The 14,549-nt window shown below is 40.1% G+C and overlaps 1 protein-coding gene across 3 annotated transcripts in view; it reads right to left on the bottom strand.

Annotated features, from left to right (window-relative positions):
* ankrd44 (ankyrin repeat domain 44) overlaps positions 1-14,549 on the bottom strand; it is a 38,846-nt gene that overhangs the window by 11,965 nt on the left and 12,332 nt on the right. For 2 of the 3 annotated variants that reach the window (XM_086051338.1, XM_086051340.1), the window contains exons 5-14: positions 14,336-14,536; positions 11,659-11,746; positions 9,614-9,756; positions 9,332-9,544; positions 7,680-7,758; positions 6,421-6,535; positions 6,252-6,334; positions 4,074-4,182; positions 1,491-1,559; positions 1,118-1,258 (exon numbers count right to left, since the gene is read on the bottom strand). In XM_086051338.1, coding sequence (XP_085907464.1) covers positions 1,118-1,258; positions 1,491-1,559; positions 4,074-4,182; positions 6,252-6,334; positions 6,421-6,535; positions 7,680-7,758; positions 9,332-9,544; positions 9,614-9,756; positions 11,659-11,746; positions 14,336-14,536 — 1,241 coding nt within the window. The remainder of the gene's footprint in view (positions 1-1,117; positions 1,259-1,490; positions 1,560-4,073; positions 4,183-6,251; positions 6,335-6,420; positions 6,536-7,679; positions 7,759-9,331; positions 9,545-9,613; positions 9,757-11,658; positions 11,747-14,335; positions 14,537-14,549) is intronic. The other variant, XM_086051339.1, reaches the window with a different exon arrangement.

Genomic DNA, 14,549 nt, shown 5'->3' with positions numbered 1-14,549 from the left:
TTACACATTATTGCACAACACCTACTCATGCAACAGGCAGGAATTATGTTTATTATTGTAGTTGTACTTTTATCACCATTTGTTAGTTGGAGTGAGACGCAAAAATTACAGTGTCGTTGTGTTTTGACATTTATGAGAGCGCGTAATAAATAGCATTGCCATTTCTCAACAGATCCCAATTCAATCAAAGAAAAAAAATGTGCACGTTTGGGACAGGCAAGCTTTTGTTCCAACACCTTTTACTGAGTATCACTTCTCAAATGTTTGGCTGGCAAACAGTCCAAAGTCTGTCAATGCAATAGACATAGATCTGCCACATAAACTAGTGAGTTTGTTTATGTTTTCCCAGATTTCATTAAAGACGAAGTCAACCCAAACATATTTTTGTCAAGAATATGTTCTATGCGGGCCCACTAGTCAAAACACTGCATTCTGATTAACATTGCCTTTGTGGAGTAAGAGTTAATCCACTTGTTTTTTAGCCATGTCAGGGGGCGGCCATTTTGTCACTTCTGTCGACTGAAAATGACATCACAGAGGCTCAGGGATTGCTCAGCTGTGATTGGTTGTTACCTGAGCCCTGAGTAGCTGTGATGTCATTTTCAGTCGACAGAAGTGATAAAATGGCCGCCCCCTGACATGGCTAAAAAACAAGTGGATTAACTCTTACTCCACAAAGGCAATGTTAATCAGAATGCAGTGTTTTGACTAGTGGGCCCGCATAGAACATATTCTTGACAAAAATATGTTTGGGTTGACTTCGTCTTTAAATGGCTTTGTGTGGCTTTCATGCAAGGGCATTTCAGTAAGTATACTGTAAAACCCTTTTTTTGTAAAAAAGCAAAAACAAAGGCGATATAGCGGTGGTGTGAATGACTAACTGCGATATTGCGTATAACCTTGTTATTTCTGGACCATTTAGTTAAGTAGGAATTACTTTTTGGAGGCTGGTTTCACCGCAGGAATTCACAGTAATAGCGCATCTGTGTCTATGGTTTTAGCAACCGCTTTACAATAAACACTACTGCCACCTACAGGTCTAGATCCGAACAGTCTACATTTCGTCTTGTATTTGATGCACAGGAGTAACCAATAAACTGTCCCGTTGTGCTCTTACCTTCTGTCCAAGTCTGAAGCTGCAGCGTAATGCAGAGCGGAGCGCCCCCACTTGTCGGTGGCATTGATTGCTGTCCCGCAAACCACCAGCGTCTCCAGACACTGATAGTGGCGGCTGGCGGCGGCATAGTGCAGCGAAGTCCTGCGGAAGACACCAACATACGTACGTACTGTATGTCAACAGCTGTCGCTGGGATGTTACGCAGTAGAGCACAGACCTCCGCCAAAGCCCAATCAATGACCCAATTCAAATAACTATATGTTTTAGCCTTTATTTTGTAGTTTTAAGTTAGTTGTTGTTGTTTTTTGTAACACCTTATCTCAGTTATCAAAAATATTTCCCAATGCTAGTATCCGTTCTTGTTCATTCCCACCTGCCGCAGTTGTCTCTCCGGTTGTGGTCACCGCCGCTCGTCAGGAGCAGCTTGACACACTCCACGTTGCTGCACTCAAATAAGAAACACCAGCGTCACATGAGGCACAAAACAACACACTTATTTTAACATGCTGAATTAACTTGGTCAATACCCAAAGGGGAACTCGAGCCAAAGAATAGACTCTCTTCTTTCAGCAGAAAAAAAAGTTCGCTTCTATCTTTTCCGTTCTTTATCTTTCGCAATCCGCACTAGAAAATAGCATTTAATCTAAATTCCAATTTCTGGGAAAGACGCAGAAAATCTGCATGCATTTCAAGCATCATTTCAACATTGACACTCCTATTTTTGCTTTTGTCACATCTGAAACATCTAAATAATGTCTTACTTCTACAAAGCAACATAAACAACAATCCAAAAAGGCCTTTTGATTGCAAAATAATTGATTTGCACATCATGTTCATGGCTTCCGGCCCAAATGATTTCAAAAGACTTGCACGACATGCACGATCAGCAAATTATAAAAATACTGTTGCACATATTATACGAAGTCTTGCTCCCGCACACGCACGCACAGATTACACCCCGCCCACCCCCCGACATTTTGGAATGACGCCACTCGAAAGCCACTCGATCGCCATCATATATTTAGGCGAGGTGGCTTTTTATCTAACCTCACAAAAAATCAATCGTCGAGGGTCAGCAGTCTTACTTTTTCCATACTGTCTCCCTGTTCTTTCCGACTGCACAGCCACTCCAAAACCAGACTGCCTCCATGTTGTAAACTGTATAATTCTACTAATGCAGTGATTCCCATTCTTTATTGAGCCAAGGTACATAGTTTAAATTGGAAAAATCTCACGGCACACCACCAAACTAAAATGCGACAAAAAGTGGGTACATGTCAATAATATACTTTGTATGATCTAAAAGAACATTATTTATTTGTTCTGTCAGTAACTAAAAGTCACGGTTATAGATAGAGGAACAAAGATACATCCATCCATTCGTGATAGGCGGGGTACACCCTGAATTGTTTGCCAGCCAATCGCAGGGCACACACAGGCAAACAAACATTCTTACTCACAATCATACCAAGGGACAGTTGAGAGTGTTCAGTTCACCTACCATGCATGTTTTTGGAATGTGGGAGGAAACCGCAGTACCCGGAGAAAACCCACACAAGCATGGGAGAACATGCAAACTCCAGACAGGAAGGCCGGGGTCGGATTCAAACCCACGACCTGTGCGGAAGTGCTAACCCTAACTCACCGTACGCAAAGATACATTATTTGTGTTAAATAAATACTTTTTTTAAAGCAGCACTGGGCAAGAAATCGACCTTAATAATTTTTTTTCACAACTCTTTTGATTAAACATTGACTTACAAGTCTAGTCGTTAAATGGGACTTCATGCCCTTGGGGGGGGAGTCTGTATCGTTTTTACTGGCACTAAGCAATTTTGAGGAGGATGGCACACAAAAAAATACAAATGTCCTAAATTGCTTTGCGGCATACCCACTTCCTCCTTTCGCTATAAGGACGGCTCAGGATTTCACGACACTACGCGCTGGCACACATGGGAAATGTGGTTGGTTAATTTTTGTCAAAACACTACCGCTTTTGTCCACATGGCGCCGCCATAATCAACAAAAACTGACAGCTGACAGTCTTGCTTTAAGCAATGAAGTGAAATTTCGTAATTTCCTGTGGCACACCTTAAGAGCTTTCACGGCACATTAATGGTTGAGAATCACTGTGCTAATGTATACATACGGTTGGCCTACCTCTGAAGCATGACCCTGGTTGATCACTGCCACCTGCTGTCCGTTTTTTTTTTAATGTTTTACATGGCAGACAAGCCTGATCTTCAGTCAGAAGCTGCGAAAGACCCTACTGCACACTATGACGTGAACAAAAACGTAAGACGTATAAATACGTTTTGGGTTAGGCGGGGACTACGTTTTTTAAGATGTATATATACGTTTCATGGATTAAATGAGTTCATATTGTGATTGTGGAATAAGAATAAAGAAGATTAATCCACATGTTTTCATTCATCTCAGGAGGTTGACATTTTATCCAGGACCGCCCCCTGCTGTCAACTGAAACTGACGTCAATGTGCCCTCGTGCTCGCATTGTGAATGTCATGTGACCAAATACAGAAAACAGTCGTGATGTTCGCAATGCGAGCCCGAGGGCACTTTGATGTCAATTTCAGTCAACAGCAGAGGGCGGAATAATGTCTAAATGTCAGCCCCCTGAGATGCAGGAAAACCGTGTCTGGTTCACTCAAAGGTGTAAAAGACCTAAAATAATATGGCAGCATACTGTAAATATTCACAGGGTCTTGCTGTAGTATCTGCAGAATATTTATTTCATTACATTTTAATTAAAATATATATATATATTTTTTTTTTTTGCAGCGGACATGTTTCACTTGAAAGGTACATGCAAAGCATACATTGGGCACTTGGACCTACAGTGTAAATCCAACCTATCATGGTTTTTGGATTCATTTGTTGGCCAACATTTCTCAAACTTGATCAAAAAAGTGCACATTTTCATAAGACGGCGCTCACCCTCCGGCGGCGGCGGCGTGCAGGCACGTCCTTCCCTGACTGTCGGGGGTGTCGATCTGAAAGCCTGCACACAGGACCGAGTCGTTACACATTATGCTAAACCTCCGGCCTGAAGACGGCGGCCCAGGGAGACAGAAGTGAGCGGGGAGGACGTATAGCAGCAGCCGCCACAAAGAGAGAAAGACAGGAAGTGGTAGGGAGAGGGACGGGAAGGGGCGGGGCAAAGAGAGATGGAGAAAGAGAGACAGGCATTAGTGAGACAGGTGTTGAGGAAACGGGTTAGGTGAAAGTGCATTCGGGTGCGGGAACACTTAAATAAGCGCAAACACAGAATGATAAGAGCATAAAGTAAAAAATGCTATCAGTTAAGCACATGTAATAACATCGTTCAGAATATGTGAGCTACAGTGCAACTGATTTCAATTTATTCCGTGACGGGGGTGGGGTGACTCTCTCTCTCTCAGATGTGCATGCGGGGAGACTCCTTCAACTCCCTCTGGAGGTGGAATTTTTTAGAATCATTTCAAATCTTTTCTTTTTTACAGAAAAATTATTTACTCTGTCTGAATTAGTTTTAGATCTAGTTAAAGGCAGAAGGAGTAATGTAAATGTTCCAAAATGGTAGTAGCTAAAGTGTCTTATGTAATGTGGGAAACATATCCAGTAAAATAAATAAATGAATAAATAAATAACAATCTATAACTGGTGGAATAAAAGACAGCTGGTTGAAATGACGAAAGTTAGAAGCTCTCCTTTGACTGCTCTCAGTCTCAATGTTTAAAGTTGTTGCCTCAGTTGAGCTTTAACCAAAATATTTTGGAACAGGACAATTCCCGAAGGCACTCTGATATCTTGTAAGGTATCCAAAAACTGCTTGCTCTTTAGACAGAGCTGATGGCTTTTTACCATGGAAAATTTGAGAGAGCATCACAAGCGCTAAATAAAATTTTAAGTGATACAACTGGAAATATTAATGGAAGAGAAAGCAGTATATTATTGAGTTGCAGAAAAGAAATCTAGCCTTCTGAACAGTGTTTGGAAGCCAGCCACCGCACAAAAGTCGTGTTTTGTTTGATTTAACTGGTCCCAAGTAAGTATGTGCCCATTCTGTGTAATATTGTGATTAAAAAATGGCAAAGTACACCCCAAAACTGCTCTGGGAGAGGCAGAACATTATCAGTGTGCTGAAATCACCCAGACGCAAGGAATCCCAAAGTTGAAAGGAGTGTTGTTTCTGGCATTTCAAAAGTGTTTACACGGGTTTTGCATGCGCTTCCTGGCCATGGTTACGCACAGCAGTGCCGTTTGCACCTGCCTTTCACACACGGTATTTAAAAATGAAAAATCAGCAATAGCATTTCATCGTACGTTTTGTTAAAAGGGACAAGGTCCCATCAACGTAATTATTTTGATATAATAGTAGGTGAAGTAATCTCGAATTATATTACATATAATGCCTCCCCTACAGGAGCGTAATCTTTGTGTTACAGATAATCTCAGGAGACAAACTTAGCAAACGTAGTTCCTAAGCATCATGACTACTGCATGTGTAAAGAATGTAAAAACCGTAATGCCTGTAAAATCTAAAATACTCTTGCTTTGACATTTTCAGAAGTTAAAGTGGTCATAAGTGTACATTTTGGTGGCGATTGGTCATAGTTTTCTAACATTAAACCACGTTAAGATTGTTCCTGTAGTGAACCTCTATGAGGATCAAAAAGCTTAAAAGAAAGTCAACCCAAACATTTTTTTTTTGTTTTCAAGAATACGTTCTATGCAACCCACTAATTGAAACAAGGCATTCTGATAAATATTGCGTTTGTGGAATAAGAGTTAATCCGCCCGTTTTTGGCCATTTCAAGGGGCGGCCATTTTGTGACTTGCTGTCGACTGAAAATGACATCACAACTTTAATGTCCATAAAACCCAAAATACTGTGGCACTTGTTTGGAAATTCTCAGAGATCGAAGTGGGCACAGGTTGAGATGTGCATGTGAATTTTGATAACTGTTGGTCGTAGGTTTCTGACATTAGGGCTCATTAATAAGCCTTTTTACATCAAGCATTTTCAACTGTCCCTCTACTTCTCCCAGAATGTGCAAAACGAACTACACAGCAATTTTGTGCAAACAGTCAACCTAGCGCTCAAGTCACATCGCAAGACGTTACGCATCCTACCTGAGGACAGCAGCTTGCGGCAGCAGTCCGAGTGAGCGTTCAAGGCGGCCATGTGCAGGGGGAACATGCCGTGGATGCCCCGCCTTTCGGGGAGCGGACGCATGTCAGTGAGGGACATTTCACCAAGGCGCACATATTGTTTTTTTGGTCAGCAGAGAAGATAGAATACCTGGTACAGTCGGCTCCGCTGGTGATGAGCGTGTTGATGAGCAGCTCGTGGCCATAGCGAGCGGCGACGTGCAGCGGCGTGTTGCCGTCCTTATCCACGCTGTCGATCTCGCCGCCTGACGTTAACAAAAATCAATGTGCTCACTTTAATTGCATGTAGTGAATGCCTATATGCCTAAAGGACATATCCTCTTTTTGTTTGTGTCGATACTCCATGTGCGTTAAGCACTTGTTCCAACAGTTATAATTAAGCAAGTTGACTTATGATATGATATGAGTGATATATAAATAGCTTGAAGCAAGCAGACTACGCCAGTATCCTTTCTTGAGGATGAGAGAGTGAGAACACGTGCCAAAGAATAATTTGTAAAGTATGAAAATGATAAAAGAGGAGTTTCTAAACAACACAATCATCTTAGAGTAACATTAGCTTGAATTAAACTTGAAATTGACGGTGGATAAACATGAAAATAGTGCAGTCAAAATCAAAATTTTGTCTTGGAAACTATACCTGCACAAAGTACTTCAATACCCGTACTGAAATGACTCAAAAACTTAAAACATCAGTAAAAAGCAGTGTCATAAATTGTTCCCCCCTTAACAACTCCAAATAATTGTTATTTGTATTAATTCAAACAATTACTATAAAGATACTACCTGTAATTGCAACACTTTCAATAAAATAAAAAACGGTATTTTGAACCCTTTTCAAATCAAGTGCCAAAATGCAGCAAGCAGGTTCACCAGCTTCAGTGAATGTGGCAACTGAGGAAGTTGGCATGTGCACACATTGTCCATTCTTAAAAGCAAATACTGCTGTGGAGTTATACTGTATGGCCGTCAACGTGGAAAAGTACACATCCAGACTCGGATATTTATTGATCACGTTCAAGCCATTCCTAACGGAAAAGATTTAACCTGACGTGCATCACAGACGAATTTCCACCTTCTGTGCGACAGCTGTCGTGCTGCATACCATCCCTCTATGACACAGAGTTGGAGCGCTTTTGCTGCTTTTTTTTTCCAATTATCGGTATTTGGAAATGATGGTATTGCATAATTTTGGGCTGAAATTCACTGTATGATACTGGTACAGGTACTTGGTGCAACATGACATGAGAACTTCATCCAAATTGAAGAAAGAGAAACAACTTTTGGACCAGGTTGAGACATCAAGTACAAAGCAAATTTGAATGCGATCACAATTAAATCATAACCTGTGTTCTACGCAGAAAAAAAGACTTCAAGCACACGACTCACCATTCTGGATGAGAGTCTGAGAGCGAGTAAAGCGACCGTGCACCGCCGTCATGTGGAGAGGACTTTTCCCGTCTCGACTCTGCAGGAAGGAAAGAATCTTGTCATGAAAGATGTCTGCATACCCATAATAATCATCTCAGAAAAAAAGAAAAAAAAATCATATCTACTTTAGTGTGCACCTGTCAGAAATCCATAAAATCAATCCGTGTTGTGTATATTTTTTTGGGGATAGGTTGTTTATGTTCCTATTATATGCCACCTATATATTTTTTTTTAAGCAACATTGAGCGAAATCCACAGGTCTTTACAGATCACATTTGAATAAAATTGACCTGAAATTTGATCTATTAAAATAATTACATTAGAGTACAGTATTAAGTGTTATGAAATAAAAAAATCTAAAGAAAAAAAATGATTTGAACACAAATTTGAGTGAAATCCATATCTCACGACACTTAATATTCTTTTAAAGAAATTGAATAAATTGTTAATTTGACTGCGATTTGACTAGCCTATCTTTTAGAACATATCGTTGGTAAAACAAACAAATAAATAAATAAATTCAATTAAATATATACCATGTAAAAAGAAAAGCCTTTATTTAACAAAATGAATCAAAAAACACATAAAATGTTAGTTGAAGGTCCCAAATGTTTGGAAATGTTCAAAACCTTACCAAATTACATATATAAAAAAGAGAGAAAACTTCAAAAAACAGCGAACTCAACCCATTATTTTTTTAAATGTCCAAATGCATTTTTTTTTTTAATCTAATTTGTTTATCATTGGTCAAAATCCATCCGTCCATTTTCTACACTGTTTAACCTCATTACATATACCTGGTCGCCATTCAATCGCAGGGCACATAAAGCCAAACTAAAGTTATTTTAGTTAATGAAAAGTAACATAATAAGTAAAACAAAAATTGAAAAAAAAAATATTTGATAAAGAAATTATGTAAATAATAAAAACAAAAATGCTTTTAAAAAACAAAATCTTACAGAGACTATCTTATATCGATAAAAGAAAAACTAACTAATTACTGTGAAAATGTCCTTTGTTTTCATCTTTGTCAATTAATATTTTACATGAGCTTCCTTTTAAATGTATTTACTCATGTTTTGCTGTAGGTTTGTACAGAAGAAGGAAGGTGAAACAGTCATTTGAAAATTGTAATTTATTTTATTACACAATAGTTAGTGAGCTTTTTAAATATATTGCACTCATGTATTTAAAAGGAACTAATACTACAAACTAAACTAAAACAATTTTCATTTTCAACAAAATAAAAACATAAAAACTCACAAACCTGCTCTTAAAACTAATTCAAATTAACTGAATTAAGTCCAAACTAAGTAAATCCAAAACTATCATAAGCCCGACCCAAGAAACAATTTACACTCACATTCACACCAGTGAACAATTTAGAGTCTGGGTAGCCGCTTTCATCGCCACAACGCCCTAGTACCGACCTAGCGGACATATTAATGACAGCTACTATACTGGGGACTGGGCCTGCTATAAGGGGGCGAGGTGAGCAGTGGCTGATTGGCATGAGCTAGGACAGCCACAAAACAGGTTATTTTTTTAAACACAAAGAAAATGGAAAAAAAAAAAAAGAAAAAGAAAAACTTGTTGCCCAACCGTCGTACCTGCACGTTGACGTCGGCGCCGTTGTTGACCAGAAATTCCAGACAAAGCGCTCCGTGCGTGGAAGCGGCGGCAAAATGCAGCGGCGTGAAGCCTTTATTGTTAGGCTGGCTGATGTTGGCGCCATAGTCGATGAGCTCGCTGACGACAGCGTCCTGGCCGTTGAAACACGCCACATGCAGCGGCGTGTTGCCGAAGGCGTTGGACTCGTCGATCTGTCCGCGACAAAACGCGATCATGTCGACCGGCCAGACAACGAGAAATGACGAAGGAGCGGCCGGTACCTCCACGGCTAGGTTGAGCAGATGCTTAACCACCGCCATCTGTCCACTAGATGCCGCCGTATGCAGCGGCGTGTACCCTCGCTTGTCCTTACAACAGAGCTCCGCCCCCTGACTCACCAGGAGAGAGACCACATCCAAATGACCTGCAGGGAAGCGCAACAGTGGATCAAAAATAGATCATCTTATAAAAGAATAATTTTGCCTTCTCTACTGGCCTGAACACTACCAGAAGCCTACATTTACAACCTGAATTCTAATATTTATTAGATTAATGTATTACATTTAATGTATTCGGGACCTAAAACTTTCAGAGATGTATAGACCGTTTTTAAAACTTAAAAGTCTATTCTACAGCTGACTGGGAACCAGTGTAAAGTCTTTAGAACTGGACTAAGACGTTCTGATCTCTTTGTTCTGATCAGAACCCGAGACTGCTTCTTTGACCAATCAGATTTCACCTCACAGCAGGCCCACAATTGGCACTTGATTACTTAAACCATGTGGGAACGCCAGTTGATGCATCTTATCAGAGAATGTGTATTGATGTGGCGGCTATATGCACATCATCAACCAGCCAAGTGCTATCTATGGTCTCCGCAGCTAGCTAGCAAGTAGCATGCAGGATCCAGCATTCAGGATGTTTGGTGCAAGGACTATTTACCACTGTTCTACAACATCAAAGTGTGTTACAACCAAACCAGACGTTATTGTTGGCTACTTTCTACTTAAAGTGGAAGTCAACTCAAACATTTTTTTTTCAAGAATATGTTCTATGCAAGCCCACTAGTTGAAAGAGGGCATTCTGATAAATATTGCGTTTGTGGAATAAGTGTTAATCCACTTGTTTTTAGCCATCTCCGGGGGCGGCCATTTTGTCTTCTGTCGACTGAAAATGACTTCACAACAGCTCACAACGGCCAATCACGGATCAGATTTAGAAAACAGGTCAGCCGTGATTGGTCGTTGTGAGCAGTTGTGATGTCATTTTCAGTCGACAGAAGACAAAATGGCTGCCCCCCAGAGATGGCTAAAAACGAGTGCATTTTGCTGCTAAACCTATATTCCACAAACGCAAAATTAATCAGAATGCCGTGTTTCAACTAGTGGGCCTGCTGGGAACATATTCTTGAAAAAAATATATCAGATCATAACCTTGTATGTTGTGATGGTGTTAAGGTGTCACGTTGAAGATTTCACAGCCATTGTGCGCGTCTGCTTTCAAACAACTTCGTTTTTGCCTCCGGTTAATTTGAATCACTGCCGGTATCACAAAATAAAATCTCTAGTTGACCGATTAGAGCAACCATAAACAGCACGGGTGTTAACCATTTTTAGAAACACATAACGGACTTCTGTTATCTCACTCACTCGACCGCCTGCCCCTCTGGCAGCATACAAATGTGACGTCACGCATTGGGGGGTCGGTTAGAATCGCTGAATATATTTTAGAAGTACAAATGCTGCACCTTTATTACAAATTTGCATTCATGTGATTACAGTATGTATCCCATGTCTCACTCTCACAAGCACGAAGAGCTATGAAAATAGGCTGTTTATTCAACATATGTATTTTGTGTGTATATGTTACTGTTAGATACTTCGCAAGTGATAATTTAAATATGAATAATTTTACATCCAAGTGAGTGTGCAATTCTTTAGAATTACAAAAGAAATTGCGCTAATTTAGGATTTTTTTCAAACGGGGGAGGTGTCAATACAGGATCGGCATCGGTCGATACTACACAGCCAGGTAGTGGAATCGTATCGGGGCCAAAAAGTGGTATCGGAACAACACTAGTATAGCCTAGATAAAGCACTATATACTGTAAGTCTTCTCCAGTTTCTATTTAGCGCAAATCTTATTTACTGTATTTTCCGGGAAATATGTAGCCCCCCACCCCAATTAAATGGTGAAAAGGTTTTTAGTGCTATACCTCCACAATTTAGTACGACATAGTATACAGTTATCACACATTTTGGGCCGTTATCTCCAAATATGTATAATCGACAGGATCTTTAATGTTTTGACCAGTGTAATGTTTTACCCATGAAGGTGGCCCAGTGCAACGCTCGCCCATCCTTCTTGTCAAAAGCGTTGATGTTAGCTCCTTTGGCAAGGAGGAGGTTCACCATCTGAAACACACACATGCACACATTATGATTACTGTGGAACCTCTAGTTACGAACTTAATTGGTTCCATTTGTAACCTAAAACCTTCATAAATTGAGGTGATGGTTCCCATTGAAATGAATGGAAATGGAATTAAACCGTTCCAGCGCCCAAAACTACCTGCCTTTTCGTTTCTTCTTTTTTTTTTTTTTTTTTTTTTTTTTTACCAGTGTGTGGTTCGAAATAAATATAATACAATATAGAAAAACAGTGAAAACACACTCTTATAAAGAAATAAAACACTTAAAAAACATGATAGGTATTGATTGCACATTAACTTTAACAAAGAGGGGAGAAAGGGGAGCAGCACTACATCTCTTCCAGTAAAAAATATAATGTAAATAATCTTCTTATAGTAATATGTGCAATTTCTGATTCAAGTTTTGTTGTGTTTTTTACTATGTCTGTTTCTTTTCTAAGTCATTGGTTGCTTTTGCAATTCGGATCCAGGGAAATTGTCTTTTTCTGTCCCAAATAATTCATTAAGTGTGAAGTCACATTGTCATTTAAAAGATTAATTCGCTACATATTTATTTTGGACATTTGTATAATTTTTTTCATTGCCTCGCTCATCCTATCACCGGCGAGCACTTTCAATTTACTTGGACAAAAGGCAACACTTCTTTGGCGGGTACGCAGTGCTTCTGGCATCTGTGATTGGGTGAATGTATTGTATGTAGGTGGAACTTCCGCCTTGTGACAACATGCGTGGACGGCTATTTTAATGTGATTACACATCATTAACCAACCGTTCGTGACTTACTCCATTAAGGCCGGGAGCGCATAACCGCGTTTCTACCCTGAAAGCCGGGAGAGCGTTTACGTCATTTTCTTTTTTTAAGACAATTCTCGGTCTCTTAGCCAATTAAATGTATCAGAATTTACACATGACGGTTACGTCATTTTGTTTTTTCAAGCCAATTCTCGGTCTCTTAGCCAATTAAACGTATCAGAATTTACACATGACGGTGTCGTGACCCCTCGGAGAATGTCGCCAAATTTTTTCGAGCCGTAATGGCGGACGCGCAGACGATCACAGGAGCTCTGAAATAAGTAACGGCAGTGAAAAGGACGACACGCTTGTGGATTTTGAACCAGTGGAACCAGTGGAATAAGTTGAACGTAATATATGGTTAAGATATGTGTTTGTAGAGAATGACGATATCGACTACTTGTAATAGAATAGATTATGGTAATTACCACTCGATTTTCTTTTCATCAAAAATAGTGCTTCCCTTGCACTGATATTTTACTTTTACATCTTCGATTTAAACCAGTGTTTTTCAAACTGCGTGCTGAGATATTGTCAGGTGTGCCGTGGGAAATTATCTAATTTGTGTGCCTGTGCGGTCTAGCACCTGGCAGCATAATCACGTCTTCTACTACATTGTAGTACTCTTCCATATCAGCAGGTGGCAGCAGCAGCAGCAGGTAGCCAATTGTCTTTGTTTAGAGACAAGCAAGTGTTTAGTGACGCATGTTTATCCAAACAGGCCCATGTTTCACACTGAGTATCAATATGAAACATTATAAAATACTTATATTATATAAAACAATACTTTGTGTTTATTTAATTCCGATTCAAGACGTTAAAATATAACATCATTCTTCAATGTTAAAAAATTCTTATATAAACAATCTAACACTTATCTTGTTAAAATAAGCTCTTTTTTTTCACAATTTCAGCTGCTGGTGTGCCGTGGGATTTTTTTCAATGAAATAAATGTGCCTTGACTCAAAAAAGTTTAACAAACACTGATTTAAACAATAAACAATACTGTAATACATTCGGGCCTTTGTGAAAGCCACGTCTAAACTCTCAAATTCTTTTGGAATTATGTTTTTACCTGCTAGAGGGGCTGAGATATTAATTATTTTCTAGGCATTGAGTTTCTGGGAGAACCTCAGGTTTAAGAGGGTGATTCTATAGTCGCCCTTTGGCTTTGGGGAGATTGAGCCAGGTGCTTTAGGCCTCAATGGGTTGATTAAAATAATGCCACGATTCATACTTCCAGATGTGGACATTTTACAAAATGTTGTTGTCCGTCGTCCCTCACCGGCCGGGGTACCTGTCCGTCATTCGTCAGTCCGTCATTCTTCGTGACGAACTGAATTGTAATCATCAGTCCGTCAAATCAGTCGGTCAGTTAAGTCCGTCAGTTAGTCCGTTGGTCCATCAGTCGGTCCTCCAGAAAAACGTCAGAAAAACGGACATTCGCCAGTGACGGACTGATGATCCTTCGTGACGGACTGACTCATCCTTGCAAAAACCTTTTTTTATAGTGAAAATAGTACATAAATAGAGGTAATTTTACCATAAAAATGTTCATGTACATAAATCCAATTGTTCGTAAACAGAAACGTTCATAACTGAAGGCTCCACTGTACTGTATATTAAAACATTTGAGAGCACACCTGCTCCCTTTTTCACAGCAAACAAATGATATTAGCATCAGAGTGGCGATGCTAATCAACTCTATTGACTAGCACGACATCAACAGGAATGGTGCATACGAATAGCTAAAAAAACAAAGGTCAGGTGCGTGTAGTACCTCCGTGTGGCCATTGAGGGCAGCGTGGTGCAAGGCGGTGCGCCCGCCGCGGTCTGACACGTTGACACTGCTCAACATCGGGATAATGATCTCGGCGCAGCGCAGCGCGTTGTTGGCAGCGGCCACGTGGAGCGGCGTCTGCCAGTTCTTGTCGCGGGCGTTGACGTCGGCCGAGTGGCGGATCAACACTCGCACTGCCTCCTGCAGGGAAAAC

The sequence above is a fragment of the Filicampus tigris genome, chromosome 14 (assembly GCF_054856515.1).
Source record: "Filicampus tigris isolate MCC_2025a chromosome 14, RoL_Ftig_1.0, whole genome shotgun sequence".
Classification (NCBI taxonomy): Eukaryota; Metazoa; Chordata; class Actinopteri; order Syngnathiformes; family Syngnathidae; genus Filicampus; species Filicampus tigris.
The sequence above is the reverse complement of the archived record's forward strand: the minus strand, read 5'-3'. Positions and strand labels throughout refer to the sequence as shown.